This window comes from Eretmochelys imbricata, chromosome 3 (genome assembly GCF_965152235.1).
Source record: "Eretmochelys imbricata isolate rEreImb1 chromosome 3, rEreImb1.hap1, whole genome shotgun sequence".
Classification (NCBI taxonomy): Eukaryota; Metazoa; Chordata; order Testudines; family Cheloniidae; genus Eretmochelys; species Eretmochelys imbricata.
Window position 1 is genome coordinate 121,520,259 of NC_135574.1, and position 13,728 is coordinate 121,533,986.

General features: G+C 48.1%; 1 protein-coding gene across 6 annotated transcripts in view; it reads left to right on the forward strand.

The window, feature by feature from the left end:
- The window catches only part of MAP3K4 (mitogen-activated protein kinase kinase kinase 4), a 144,195-nt gene that overhangs the window by 77,347 nt on the left and 53,120 nt on the right, over positions 1-13,728 (forward strand). For all 6 annotated transcript variants that reach the window (XR_013345670.1, XR_013345669.1, XM_077813299.1 and 3 more), the window contains exons 11-13: positions 10,774-10,923; positions 12,168-12,329; positions 13,517-13,650. Coding sequence is in view for 4 of the 6 variants with exons in the window: in XM_077813299.1 (XP_077669425.1) it covers positions 10,774-10,923; positions 12,168-12,329; positions 13,517-13,650 (446 nt within the window). In the remaining 2 variants the exon portion in view is untranslated. The remainder of the gene's footprint in view (positions 1-10,773; positions 10,924-12,167; positions 12,330-13,516; positions 13,651-13,728) is intronic.

Consider the following 13,728-nt stretch of genomic DNA (forward strand, 5'->3'; position numbering starts at 1 on the left):
GAAATTTGTTAGTTTTATAGTTCCCTTAGTGTAGACATAGGCCTTGTCTACACTATGAAATTAGGTCGAATTTATAGAAATCGGTTTTGTAGAAAGCGTTTTTATACTGTCGATTATGTGTGTCCCCACACAAATGCTCTAAGTGCATGTAGTCGGCGGAGTGTGTCCACAGTACCGAGGCAACCGTAGACTTCCGGAGCGTTGCACTATGGGTAGCTATCCCACAGTTCCTGCAGTCTCCGCTGCCCATTTGAATTCTGGGTAGAAATCCCAGTGCCTGATGGGGCTAAAACATTGTCGCGGGTGGTTCTGGGTACATATTGTCAGGCCTGCCTTTCATCCCTCCCTCCGTGAAAGCAAGGGCAGACTCTGGTTTTGCAACTTTTTTTCTTCAGTTACCTGTGTAGATGCCATTCCATGGCAAGCATGGAGCCCGCTCAGCTCACTGTCACCGTACGTCTCCTGGGTGCTGGCAGACGTGGTACTGCATTGCTACACAGCAACAGTTTATTGCTTTTTGGCAGCAGACAGTGCAGTATGACTGGTAGCCGTCGTCGACGTAGTCCAGGGTGCTCTTTTAACCGACCTCGATGAGGTCAGGGGCGCCTGGGCAAACATGGGAGTGACTCAGCCAGTTCATTTCCCTTTTAAGTTTCATCTCATGGTGATTCGGTCCTACCGGCAGTGCATTGTCTTTTAATCAGCAGCCAGCAGAAGACAATGGCCAGCAGTCATACTGCACCGTCTTCTGCCGAGCACCCAGGTGATGACGATGGCTAGTGGTCGTACTGCACAGTCTGCTGCCAGCAAGATGTATAAAGATAGATGAAGTGGATCAAAACAAGAAATAGACCAGATTTGTTTTGTACTCATTTTCCCTCTGTGAAATCAATGGCCTGCTAAACCCAGTTTTGAGTTCTATCCTTGAGGTTTTGAGTTCTATCCTTGAGGGGGCCATTTTGTTTCTCGCAAAGCCACCCCCTTTGTTGATTTTAATTCCCTGTAAACCAACCCTGTAAGCCATGTTCTCAGTTGCCCCTCCCTCTGCCAGAGCAACGGCAAACAATCATTTTGCGCCCTCTTCCCTGGATTGCCCAAGCAGGAGCAGATGCCATAGCACAGCAAGCATGGAGCCTGTTCAGCTCACCCCAGCAGTTATGACCATTGTAAACACCTCGTGGATTATCGTGCAGTGTATGCAGAAACAGCACCTGAAAAACCAGGCGAGGAGGCAATAGCAGCGCGGTGATGAGGCCCTGAACACACTTTTCTCTAAAACCGCGTTCCCCCACAATTTGGAGATCATGGTGTTAATGGGGCAGGCTCATGCCGTGCAACACCGATTCTGGGCCCAGCAAACAAGCACAGAGTGGTGGGACCACATAGTGTGGCAGGTCTGGGATGATTCCCAGTGGCTCCGAAACTTTCGCATGTGTAAGGGCACTTTCATGGAACTTTGTGACTTGCTTTCCCCTGCCCTGAAGCACAAGAATACCAAGATGAGAGCAGCCCTCACAGTTGAGAAGCGAGTGGCAATAGCCCTGTGGAAGCTTGCAACGCCAGACAGCTACCGGTCAGTCGGGAATCAATATGGAGTGGGCAAATCTGCTGTGGGGGTTGCTGTGATGCAAGTAGCCAACGCAAATACTGAGCTGCTGCTATCAAAGGTAGTGACTCTGGGAAATGTGCAGGTCATACTAGATGGCTTTGCTGCAGTGGGATTCCCTAACTGTGGTGGGGCTATAGACGGAACGCATATCCCTCTCTTGGGACCGGACCACCAGGGCAGCCAGTACATAAACCGCAAGGGGTACTTTTCAATGGTGCTGCAAGCACTGGTGGATCACAAGGGACGTTTCACCAACATCAACGTGGGACGGCCGGGAAAGGTTCATGATGCTCGCGTCTTCAGGAACTCTGGTTTGTTTAAACGGCTGCAGGAAGGGATTTACTTCCCAAACCAGAAAATAACCGTTGGGGATATTGAAATGCCAATAGTTATTCTTGGGGACCCAGCCTACCTCTTAATACCATTGCTCATGAAGCCGTACACAGGCACCCTGGACAGTAGTCAGGAGCTTTTCAACTATAGGCTGAGCAAGTGCAGAATGGTGGTAGAATGTGCATTTGGACATTTAAAGGGTCGTTGGCGCAGTTTACTGACTCATTCAGACCTCAGCGAAACCAATATTCCCATTGTTATTGCTGCTTGTTATGTGCTCCACAATCTTTGTGAGAGTAAGGGGGAGATGTTTATGGCGGGGTGGGAGGTTGATGCAAATCACCTGGCCGCTGAATATGCAAAGCCAGACACTAGGGTGGTTAGAAGAACACAGCAGGAAGCGGTGCTCATCAGAGAAGCTTTGAAAACCAGTTTCATGACTGGCCAGGGTACTGTGTGACACTTCTGTTTGTTTCTCCTTGATGAAAACCCGTCCCCTTGGTTGACTCTAATTCCCTGTAAGCCACCCACCCTCCTGCCTTCGATCACAGCTTGCTTGCAAAGGAAATAAAGTCACTATTGTTTAAAAAACATGTATTCTTTATTAATTGATTATAAAAATAGGGAGATAACTCACAAGGTAGCCCGGGTGGGAAGGAAAAGGCCACTTTAAAACTTGTTGAATGCCAGCTTTCTGTTGCTTGGGCTGTCCACTAGGGTGGAATGGTTGGATGCCCGGAGCCTCCCACCCCATGTTCTTGGGCGTCTGGGTGGGGAGGCTATGGAACTTGGGGAGGAGGGAGGGCGGTTAAACAGGGGCTGCAGCGGCAGTCTGTGATCCTGCTGCCGTTCATGAACCTCCACCAGACGCCGGAGCATGTCCGTTTGATCCCGCAGTATGCCCAGCGTTTCCTCATGCCTCCTCTGATTTTCCTGCCGCCACCTCTCCTCACGTTCATTGGCCACCATCCTGTACTCTGCTATTGTGTCCCTCCATACAGCTCTGTCAGTGCCGGACGACTGCATGAGCTCAGAGAACATGTCATCGGGCGTGCGTTTTTTTCGCTGCCTTATCTGAGATAGCCTCTGGGATGGAGAAGGGAGGCTTGAAACATTTGCAGCTGCTGGAGGAAAAAAAGGGAGTGAAGTATTTAAAAAGATACATTTTACAGAACAATGGCTATACTCTTTCACGGTGAACAACACTATTCACATTACGTAGCACATGAGATTTTGGTACAAGGTCGCATTTTGCATCTTATATTGAGTGCCTGCGGCTTTGGTGTGAGAGATCACACACGCAGGGCCGGGCAGCAGAATTCGGCTTGCAGGTGGCCATGGTAAGCCATAGTCTTTCAGGTTCTGCAACCTTCATAGCAGCAGCCCCCTCCCCTTTCCCATATCAAGCAAAGCCCGTTGAGATGGCCATTTACTGCTGCAGTTTTCCTGTTAACGTGCAGCAGCAGAAACTAAACTAACCCCTCCCCCCGTCCAATTCTCTGGGATGTTCACTTTTCCCTTCCCCCCACCGTGTGGCTGGTATCAGGGAAGATCCCTGCTAGCCAAACGTGAACAGCTCAGCGCCAATGCCCTCCCCCCCGCCCGCGTGGCTAACTGCAGGGAGGATTTCTTTTCAGCCACAGGCAAACAGCCCAGTAGGAACGGGCACCTCTGAATGTCCCCTTAATCAAATTCCCCTATTTGTACTATTTCCCCTATGCAGTACTGGCCACGAGTGCATCCCAAGTCCTCAGGGCTACTTAATCATTAAAAAACGCTTGCTTTTATAACATGTATTATATTTAAAAAGGTACACTCACCAGAGGTCCCTTCTCCGGCTTCATTGGGTTGGGAGGGTATTTCAGTCAGGGTGATAAAAAGATCCTGGCTGTTGGGGAAAACGGTGTGCTGTGTGCTCTCCCCAAGCTCGTCGTCCTCCTCATCTTCCCATCTGCAAAATCCTCAGCCATGACGGAGAGTATCCCATCCTTGGAGTCCATAGACAGGGGTGGGGTAGTGGTGGCAGCCTCCCCTAGAATTGCATGCAGCTCCGCATAGAAGTGGCATGTCTGGGGCTCTGACCCGGAGCATCAAACGGATGGTTTTCTGGTACGTTTGTCTGAGCTCCTTAAGTTTCACGCGGCACTGTGTTGCGTCCCTGATGTAGCCTCTGTCCCTCATGGCCTCTGAGATTTTTTGAAATGTTTTGGCATTTTGTCTTTTGGATTGTAGTTCTGATAGCACGGATTCCTCTCCCCACACGGCGATCAGATCCAGTACCTCCCGTTCGGTCCATGCTGGAGCTCTTTTTCGATTCTGGGACTGCATGGTCACCTGTGCTGATGAGCTCGCCTGGCCAAACACGAAATGAGATTCAAAAGTTTCCGGGGCTTTTCCTGTACACCTGGCCAGTGCATCCGAGTTCAGAGTGCTGTCGAGAGCGGTCACAATGGTGCACTGTGGGATAGCTCCCAGAGGCCAATACCTTTGAATTTTGTTCACACTAACCCTAATTCGAAACAGCGATGTCGATTTCAGCGCTAATCCCCTCATTGGGGAGGAGTACAGAAATTGGTTTTAAGAGCCCTTTATGTCAAAAAAAAAAAAAAATGGCTTCATTGTGTGGACGGGTGCAGGGTTAATTCGGATTTAATGCTGCTAAATCTGACATAAACTTGTAGTGTAGACCAGGCCTTAGTATTAGTTTTAGTCCCGAATAGGACTTAGCCTAAGGATGGGGCATGCCTTGGTTCCTGGGCTTCGAACCTTGTGACTGTTGCAAGAAACCCATGGCAGTCAGTGACCCCCATAGAAGACGTTTGAAGTGCTTAGGGGAAACCTATGTTAGTGACAAGAGCTTCAGACCATGGACCAGAAACCAGCGGGACATTAGTCTCTAAGCAATCAAGAGCCGACCAAATCGGACTCTGCTTCTAGCACTGCAGCATCAGTGTGGAGCGCGCCGCTGGTACTGGCCTCAGACTGGTGCTGATCCCCATCCTGGTACCAGCTACAAAGCAAAGAAAGGTTGGGAGGGGACGTTCTTCTATGTCCCGTAAAGGGAAGGAGAGGGCAGGAGGAGAGCAAAGACCTGTGAGGGGCTGCTTTTCCCCTCCAGACAGAGGTCGGGCTCTGACTCCCACTGAGCGGTTGAGCCCAATCCAAGACCTGCCTGCTACCCCGGGGAGCAGCAGAGGCACTCGGCACCTGGCAGTGCCTTCCACATCGGATACCTTTCAGGCCACAAAGGACATTTTGTCCCTGCCGGTGCAGCCTATGCCAGTCACGGAGATACCCCGCTCTAGGGATAACCTGCCTTGAGACCCTTCCAACGGTCCCCATTAGTGCAGCACCGATCCTTGCCGCTGGGGGTGCCAGAGCTCGCCTGAGCAGAGCCATCTGGATGAAGCTTGGTTTGCCAGCCAGAGTTCCTGGAGTCGGTCCCCGGACTCGGGGCAGTGTTCCTTGGGCTTGAGACAGCGGTCGCCAGTGGGCTGGCACAGAGGTGCAGCACCAATCCCCGGCAACCCAGTGCCAGAAGCAGCCAAGCCACTTTCCCAGCTCACTGTACTGCTCTGGAGGGTCAAGACGCTGGAGCCCGATCACTGTACCGCTGCAACGCGAGCGCATTGACAGTCTCCAACACATCAATTTACTCACATTCCTGCTCTGTGGAGCAGCACCGCTTGCTAAGTGTACGGCGTCAATAACAGGGGTACCGTCACCGATCCGCCGAACGTCACTGCCGCACCAAGAACCATCACCCTCCTACAGAACCTCAGCGGAGGTCTGGGGCCAGAGCTGACAGGATTGGGGTAGACAGGTGGCCTTGGCGCCATCCTGGTCCCTCAGGCATGTATCCCCCTCCTCGGGCTCTGACAGCGAGGAGGAAAGCTTGCCTGTGGGCCAGGGCACCCATCAAGGCGCTGGCATTCCCTGCTGGGTCACCAGTGGCAACATGGCCCCAGGGCCAGTGGCCTGCCCCTGGCAATTTTGGAACCCTTGGGAATTTCCCCAACCATTGCAGGGGCATATGTCAGCCTTGGGGGCATCTGACAAATGGTCAGCGACAGTCACCCGCCTGCCCCCTGATTTGGATGCGGAGTCAGAGCAAGTTCCCCAGCTTCAGCCAGCTTCTGCTGAGGCTCCCGTGGCAGAAATGGCGCAATTGGGAGACCTGCCTGTACCTGCTTCCTCGTCTTCTTTGCCTGATGAGGGATAGCAGGGCCCTCTCACCCAGTTCCCCAGGACGATGCCAAGGCTCACCAGGACCTCCTGAAGAGGGTCCCCTCAAACCTGGGGCTGGAAGCTGAGGAGCTGGCAGACCCCTCGAACTCCCTGTTTGATGTACTGAGATTGGCAGCCACCGCCAGGGTGGCATTGCCAGTGCACGAGGGAGTGGTGAAAATCACTAAGGCCCTGTGGCAGACACCTTCCTCACTGCCTCCCATCTCCAAGCGGGCAGAGCGAAAATACGACGTCCCTGCTAAGGGGTATGAGTATCTTTATACCCACCCTGCCCCAAGCTCACTGGTTGTCGGCAGCCAATGAGCACAACAGACAGGGCCAGCCAGGATCGACGCCTAGGAACAAGGAAGCAAAGAGGCTCCATTTCTTTGGTAGAAAAATTTATTCTACATCCAGCCTCCAGCAGAAAGTGGCTAACCATCAGGCCTTGTTTGGCCACTATGATTTTAACATCTGGCAGTCAATGGCCAAATTCTCAGACTTGCTGCCAGAGGAACCTAGGAAGGAATTCCTGGCTATCCTCAATGAGGGCAGGACGGTGGCCAGGGCAGCACTCCAAGTGGCCTCAAATGCGACAGACTCTGTGGCCCGAGCTATGGCCTCGGTCATTTCGATGAGGCAGGCACCCTGGCAGCAGTTGTTGGGCCTTTCGATTGAGGTTCAACAGTCCATCCAGGACCTCCCATTTGATGACCTGGCACAGTTTTCTGAGCAAAGAGACAAGAAATTGCATGGCCTATAAACTCGAGGGCTACCTTGTGCACCCTGAACCTGTACACGATGGGGCCGTCAAGGAAGTTGAAGCTGCAACAGACCTATAGGTTTGGGAGACCTTCTATAAGAAGAGCAAGGGCTGTAAGCACCAGCAAGGCCACCAGCCAGCATCCTCTGCTCACTCGAGCTCCACCCATAACCAACTGGGTGGTAAGCAGGCATTTTGAGGGTGCACTCGAGCGTGACCTTCCAGCCTGTGTCCTGGATCCTGCTCCCTTGTTATTTTCCAACCACCTGTCTCCCTTCCTCCCTGCCTGTGCTTCTATAACATCAGACCAGTGGGTCCTCAGCACAGTAGCAGGGGGATATACTCTCCAGTTTATTTCTGTCCCCCTCCTCTAGCTCCCCCTCTCTCCGTCCCTCTTCAGGGACCCTTTTCAGAGGCATCTGCTCGCTCAGGAGCTGCAGGGCCTTCTGCAAGTGAGAGCTGTGGAGGAAGTCCTATTTCATTTAAGGGGCAAGGGGTTTAACTTTCGCTATTTTTTAAGGCCAAAGGGGGTCTACAACATCCTTGACCTGCGGAATCTCAACAAGTACCTCAAGAAGTTGAAGTTTCACATGGTCTCCCTGGCCTCCATCATTCCTTCCCTGGATCTGGGAGACTGGTACTCTGCCCTCGATTTGAAAGCCGCTTACTTTTACATACTGATATTCCATAGTCACATGTGGTTCCTATGGTTCATAGTTGGGACCGCCCGCTACTAATATGCAGTGCTCCCTCTTGGCCTAGCAACAGCGCCAGAGTGTTTACAAAATGCATGTTGCTAGTTACGGCCTACCTCAGGCATCGGGGTATCCAGGTTTACTTGTGCCTGGACGACTGGCTCATCAAGGGCTGCTCCAGGGTCCAGGTCCAGAGCAACGTCAATATGCTGCAAGCCACTTGTCAAACTCTGGGCCTGCTGATAAATGAACAAAAATCAATTTTAATCCCAGTCCAACAGATAGAGTTTATCGGGGCGGTACTTGACTCTACCCGCGCCAGAGCATTTCTACCAGAGGCCAAGTTCAGGGCAGTCTCACATCTAATTGCCAGCATCCGCGCACATCTGCTCATCACAGCCTGGGTCTTTCTCAGACTGTTGGGTCACGTGGCAGCATTGCACATATGTTGTCCGCCATTCGAGATTCAAGCTGCACCCCCTTCAAATGTGACTAAGTCTACTCCCCAGCCAGGCATCACCTGGACAAGGTTGTCGTGGTCCCTCCGAGGGTAATTAACTCTGCATTGGTGGACCAACCTGAAGTTGGTGTTGGAAGGAGTGCTGTTCGAAAGTCCATGACCCACGGTCTCCCTGATATCGGTTGGGGAGCACCTCTCAGTATGCTGTGGACTCAAGGGACATGGTCTTGAGAGGAGCTCACATTACATATAAACATCAAGGAGCTTATGGCCATCCGGCTAGCCTGTGGCGTCTTCCTTCCACACCTTTCCCGAGTTGACCTGTTCGCCACCAGACAGAACAGAAAGTGTCATCAGTTCTGCTCTCTTCAAGGCTTCGGCAGAGGCGTTCCCTTTCCAATGCTTTTGTCCTGTCATGGTTGGGAGACCTGATATACGTGTTCCTGCCAATTCCGCTTATCAGCAAAGCCCTCTCAAAAATCAAGAGCGACAAGGTGCGAGTCATTATGATTGCCCCAGCGTGGCCTCGCCGGCATTTGTTCTGATCAATGGAAGTGGCTGGGGTAGCTCTGTGGCTACTGCCTAGCCTCCCAGAGCTACTCTTGCAGGATCATGATTCGCTCCTGCACCCGAACCTTACCTCTCTCCACCTCACGGCTTGGATGTTGAATCTGGAGGACCAGGCCTGCTCTAGTCAGGTACAGCAGGTTCTTTTGGAAAGCAGAAAGCCCTCCACCAGAGTGACTTACCTGGCAAAGCGGAAGCGTTTCTGCTGCTGAGCGTCAGAGCACATCATCTCCCCAACTCAGTCTTCTTTGCAATCCATCCTGAATTACCTGCTTCAAATAAAGCACCAGGGCCTTGCCTTCTCTTTGATCAAAGTGCACCTGGCAGCCATGTCGGCCTTCCATCATTGTGTCCAGGTAAATCGGAATTCTCGCATGAGATGTCGATCCGTTTCCTGAAGGGCCTTGAATGGCTCTTTCAGCTGATCCGGGACCCGGTCCCTGAATGGGACCTCAACCTCGTCCTCTCCAGCTCAGGGGTTCCCCCTTTGAGCCCATAGCGTCTTGTTCCCTTTCCCGTCTGTCGTGGAAGGTTGCATTCCACGTAGCGATTAGCTCAGCGAGGCGTGTATCTGAGATCAAAGCCCTTACTTCGGAGCACTGTACACGGTATTCTACAAAGACAGGGTCCAGCTGAGGCCCCATCTGGCTTTCCTGCTGAAGGTGGTGTCTCATTTCCATGTTGACTAAGATATCTTTTTCCTGGCGTTCTGTCCAAAGCCTCACTCGACCAATGAGGAGAGGCGGCTACACGCTCTGGATGTCCGGAGTGCCCTGGCATTCTAATTGGAATGCACCAATCCCTTCCGCGTATTGGCCCAGCTCTTTATCGTGGCAGCTGACAGGATGAAGGGCCGTCTGGTGTCCTCTCAGATGATTTCGAGGATCACCACCTACATCTGTACTTGTTGCAACTTGGCACAAGCTGTGCCTCCACCGATAATGAAGGCTCTCTCCACGAGGGCTCAGGTGTCTTCATCTGCCTTCCTGGCGTGTGACCCTATCCAGAACATCTGCAGGGCCGTGACGTGGTCTTCAGTACACACGTTCACAATGCATTATGCCATCACTCAGCAGGCCAGAGATGATGATGGCTTCGGCAGAGCTGTGTTGCAATCGACATGTCCATAAACTCCTGCCCACCTCTGGTGGCACTGCTTGGGAATCACCTAATATGGAATGGACATGAGCAAGCAGTCGAAAAAGAAAAGACCGTTACTTTTCGTAACTGGTGTTCTTCAAGATGTATTGCTCATGTCCATTCCATGACCCACCTTCCTTCCCCGCTGTTGGAGTTTCTGTCAGGAAGGAGCTGAGGGTAGGGGGAGCCCGCGGCGCCCCTTGTACTGGTGCATACACGCACCACTCCAGAGGGTGCCAGAGCCAGTCCCCTACCGATACCACTGAGGGAAAAACCTCTGGCACTGGTGCATGTGGCGAGCACATACACCTACAACGGAATGGATGTGAGCAACGCATCTTGAACAGCAGTTACAAAAAGGTAACTGTCTCTTTTCCTGCTTAGGAAATGTTTGTTCATGTTGCTAAAGCCTCTTCTGTAGCATGGATGAAGTCTGCTTATTCCTGGCATTTATCACCTATTTTGGGTGACAGTGTAGTTATTTTGCTAACAGGCTAACTTTTGCAAGTGTAACTGGTTGGTTCCTTGGCACAGTTTCCCAAACTTCTGAAATCTTAGCTTCCCTTCAGGAAATGAAACCTTTTATGTCTCCCTTGAAACCCAGTCATGTGGTGTTAAAGCCGTACCCATCTTAATTTTTGTATCTTACGCTTATAAAAATGATTGAGGAAACATACTACTCGTCAAAGCACAATTGCGAAAGAGCTCCTCTTTGTATAAGTGAGTTTTAGCCCATGAAAGCTTATGCCCAAATGCATTTGTTAGTCTCTAAGGTGCTCGTTCTTTTTGTATAAATGTAGTATCCTTATAGTATCAAAGAATAAGACTTATAATATTTGGGGGTTCCAGAAAACATTTGGGAACAGTAAAATTGCCATTATGAGACAGCTTTTTCATAAAAATGGCTACCAGAGCCTATTGTATCTGTAAGAACTTGAGAGTATCATCTTTGGCAGTATGTTTAATCTTGTATTCCTAGGTTGACAACCTCCTCTTTGTAGTCATGCAATCTGCCCATCTTGTGAGTCAGAGAAAAGCTTTCCAACAGTCTATTGAAGGGCTTGTATCTTTGCATCATGAACAGACATCCAGCCAGCCAGTCATTGCCAAAGCATTGCAGCAGCTAAAGGTAAGCAGCCTTCTAATTTATTTCCATGAGGATTGTTTATTGTTTTATCATTTGCATTTCATTCACTGAAATAAATTAAAACACAAATGGTTCAAAAGCTGTTGACGTGATTTGATTCCAGTGATGATAATAAACCAATACTCTGCATTTGTACTTTGTACAAGTCATTGTAAGCCATGTTTTCTGTTCAGTATCCGTTGCGCTCACACAAATCACTTGTGAATGCAACTTTTGAGCAATATCATGTGCATGTACAAGTCAGAGAATCTACACACAAAAAATAGGAAGCCAGTCTGTAGTACAGTAGACACATGAACCATGGCAAAACAAAAAGTTTCATAGAAAGGGAGCACAGAGTTGAAATGAAGTACGTTTGCTAGTTCTTGAAAACTTCCTGTGTTCAAAATGTCAGAAAAACCAGACTTCATTTATTATATCTAATGTATTGTCACATAAAAGCATTTTAACGTTTGCTGTCCACAGTTTTGAAAATTCTCCTCATTTTTCCATCATCTATAAAGTTTGATGGAAAAATGAGGAGAATTTTCAAAACTGTGGACAGCAAACATTAAAATGCTTTTATGTGACATGAAAGTGGGTAGGCCTACAAAACCACAGGACCCACGGAAACAAGGATTTACTAATTGAAGGAGTCATGGCTGTCCCCAGGTGTCCCACTGAAGTCAGTGGCACCCATGCCCACGCACCCATGGATAGAATTTGACTCTGGGTTATGTTCTATATAGATAGTAACAGTAGTGCTCTTTTTCTAACTCAGCCAGCTGTTACTGTGAAATGTAGTATCTGAGAATGTGGGCATTTATTAACTAGTCATGTATTTACTTATTTCCCACAAAACTATAGATTTTGGTCAGAATTTGATAAAATAGTACTGTAGCCAACAAACAGTATTTTAAGCAACTGTTTGGTTTGTATAGATCTGTATGAGTTAAGAATTGTTGTTTTATATGAATAAAGCGCATCACCTGCTAAGTCACATAATTGTAATTCGTGATTGTCTTAAAAGATCTGTGGGTGTGCTCTCTTATACAATCATCCTCTTATTCCTGTGACTTCATCTTCACTCAGGCATTTGTTTTATCCACTCTTTGACTGTGTCTCCTTACAGCGCTTAGCATAGCGGGACCCCAACTACTTTGGGACTTTGGTACTACTGTTCTATAAATAATAATAATAATTCAGTGTCTCTCTTCAACTGAAGCTGACTTCTTTTTGTTCTTCAGAGCGATGCATTACAACTGTGCAATAAGATAAGCTGCGCCATTGACAGAGTTGATCGCATGTTCACGTCTGAATTTGATGCTGAGGTTGATGAGTCTGAATCTGTCACTCTGCAGCAGTACTACCGAGAAGCCATGATTCAGAGTTACAATTTTGGGTTTGAGGTAAGTGAGCAAAAGGGAATATGCATTTTTTGTGGGAAAAGAATGTTTTTAACATATTTTGGGGGGTAAACTGATAAAATCCACTCTTTCACTTCCAAAAATTAGTGAATTATGCTTTTGAGTGAATTCTGTTAATTCTTATAGGAGCTGTGCAAATCTTTTCTGTGCAAATGGTGTGAAAATTAAAATCAATCTGTGCAAATGGTGTGAAAATTAAAACTTTAGACTACATAAGAGAGAGAGAGTAGTTCTGCTGAATCTGCCAAACTCTTAAACTCCTTGAAACTTTTACTTTGGCAAGGCATTCCTAGTTGGCAGTCTGAATTTTAAATTTAGTCTTTTCAGGCTTTGCCCACTGACAGATTTTTACAGGAGATCAGAAATATTTTGATGTGAGCTGTGTCACTTGATCTTTCTCTGCCTCATTTTTTCTTCCTAAGCCCATACAAGCTACTATGTAAATGCAAAATATTTTAATTTTTTAATGTTGAGCCCTTATTCTAAGGTTCTCTTTAAACCCTTCATGTCAGTGGATGCAGCTCATCAATGCCTGTCTTAGTGTGCCAACCAGGAAATGTCAGCTTCAGGCCACTTCTGATACATCTTCACTTGTTTGATTCCTTCAAACCCTTTTTCAATACACCTTTGAGACAGTACACACTTCACTATGTACAGAATCCTTGTAAGAACAGTCTTCTAAAACAGCCCATGTTCCTACTGAAACTTTTAGTGCACATATCTACATATCCAAAGACTTTATTCTTTCCATGTAGTACTTAAATTAAATTTGCCTCTAAGGTATGAATATTACTCAATGCTAGTTTGAGACTTGCTCTATATGATAGCAGAGCTGCGTATTGTTCCTGCCAAGACAATATAATTCTTTCTTGGTATGCACATTGTTTAAAAGTAGTGCATGCTCACACATAGTATGCTATATGGCTGAAATGGTACCTTTTTGTCTTGGTTCTTTTGCACTAAATGTCTTGTATTTGGGGCTTTCCCTTTAAGATATTGTTAAATAAATAATCATGCAAATTGTATGGATAGAATTAATTATATGAGAGTGAGATGTGATCGTGCTTCCTTGTAATGTTGTATTAGCTAGCAAATATTTCAGTAGATATTATATATAATGGATTTATTTTAATTTTAATACTTGAAGGATATTTTTTAATATATTGTAGTACCATAAAGAAGTTGTTCGCCTGATGTCTGGAGAATTCAGGCAGAAAATTGGAGATAAGTATATCAACTTTGCCCGAAAATGGATGAATTATGTGCTAACAAAATGCGAGAGCGGTCGAGGCACGAGACCCAGGTAATTGGGCACCTTATCATAATATGATGTGTTGCTCTTTTCTTAAATATAATGCAGGATATTTCTGCGTTGATTAAC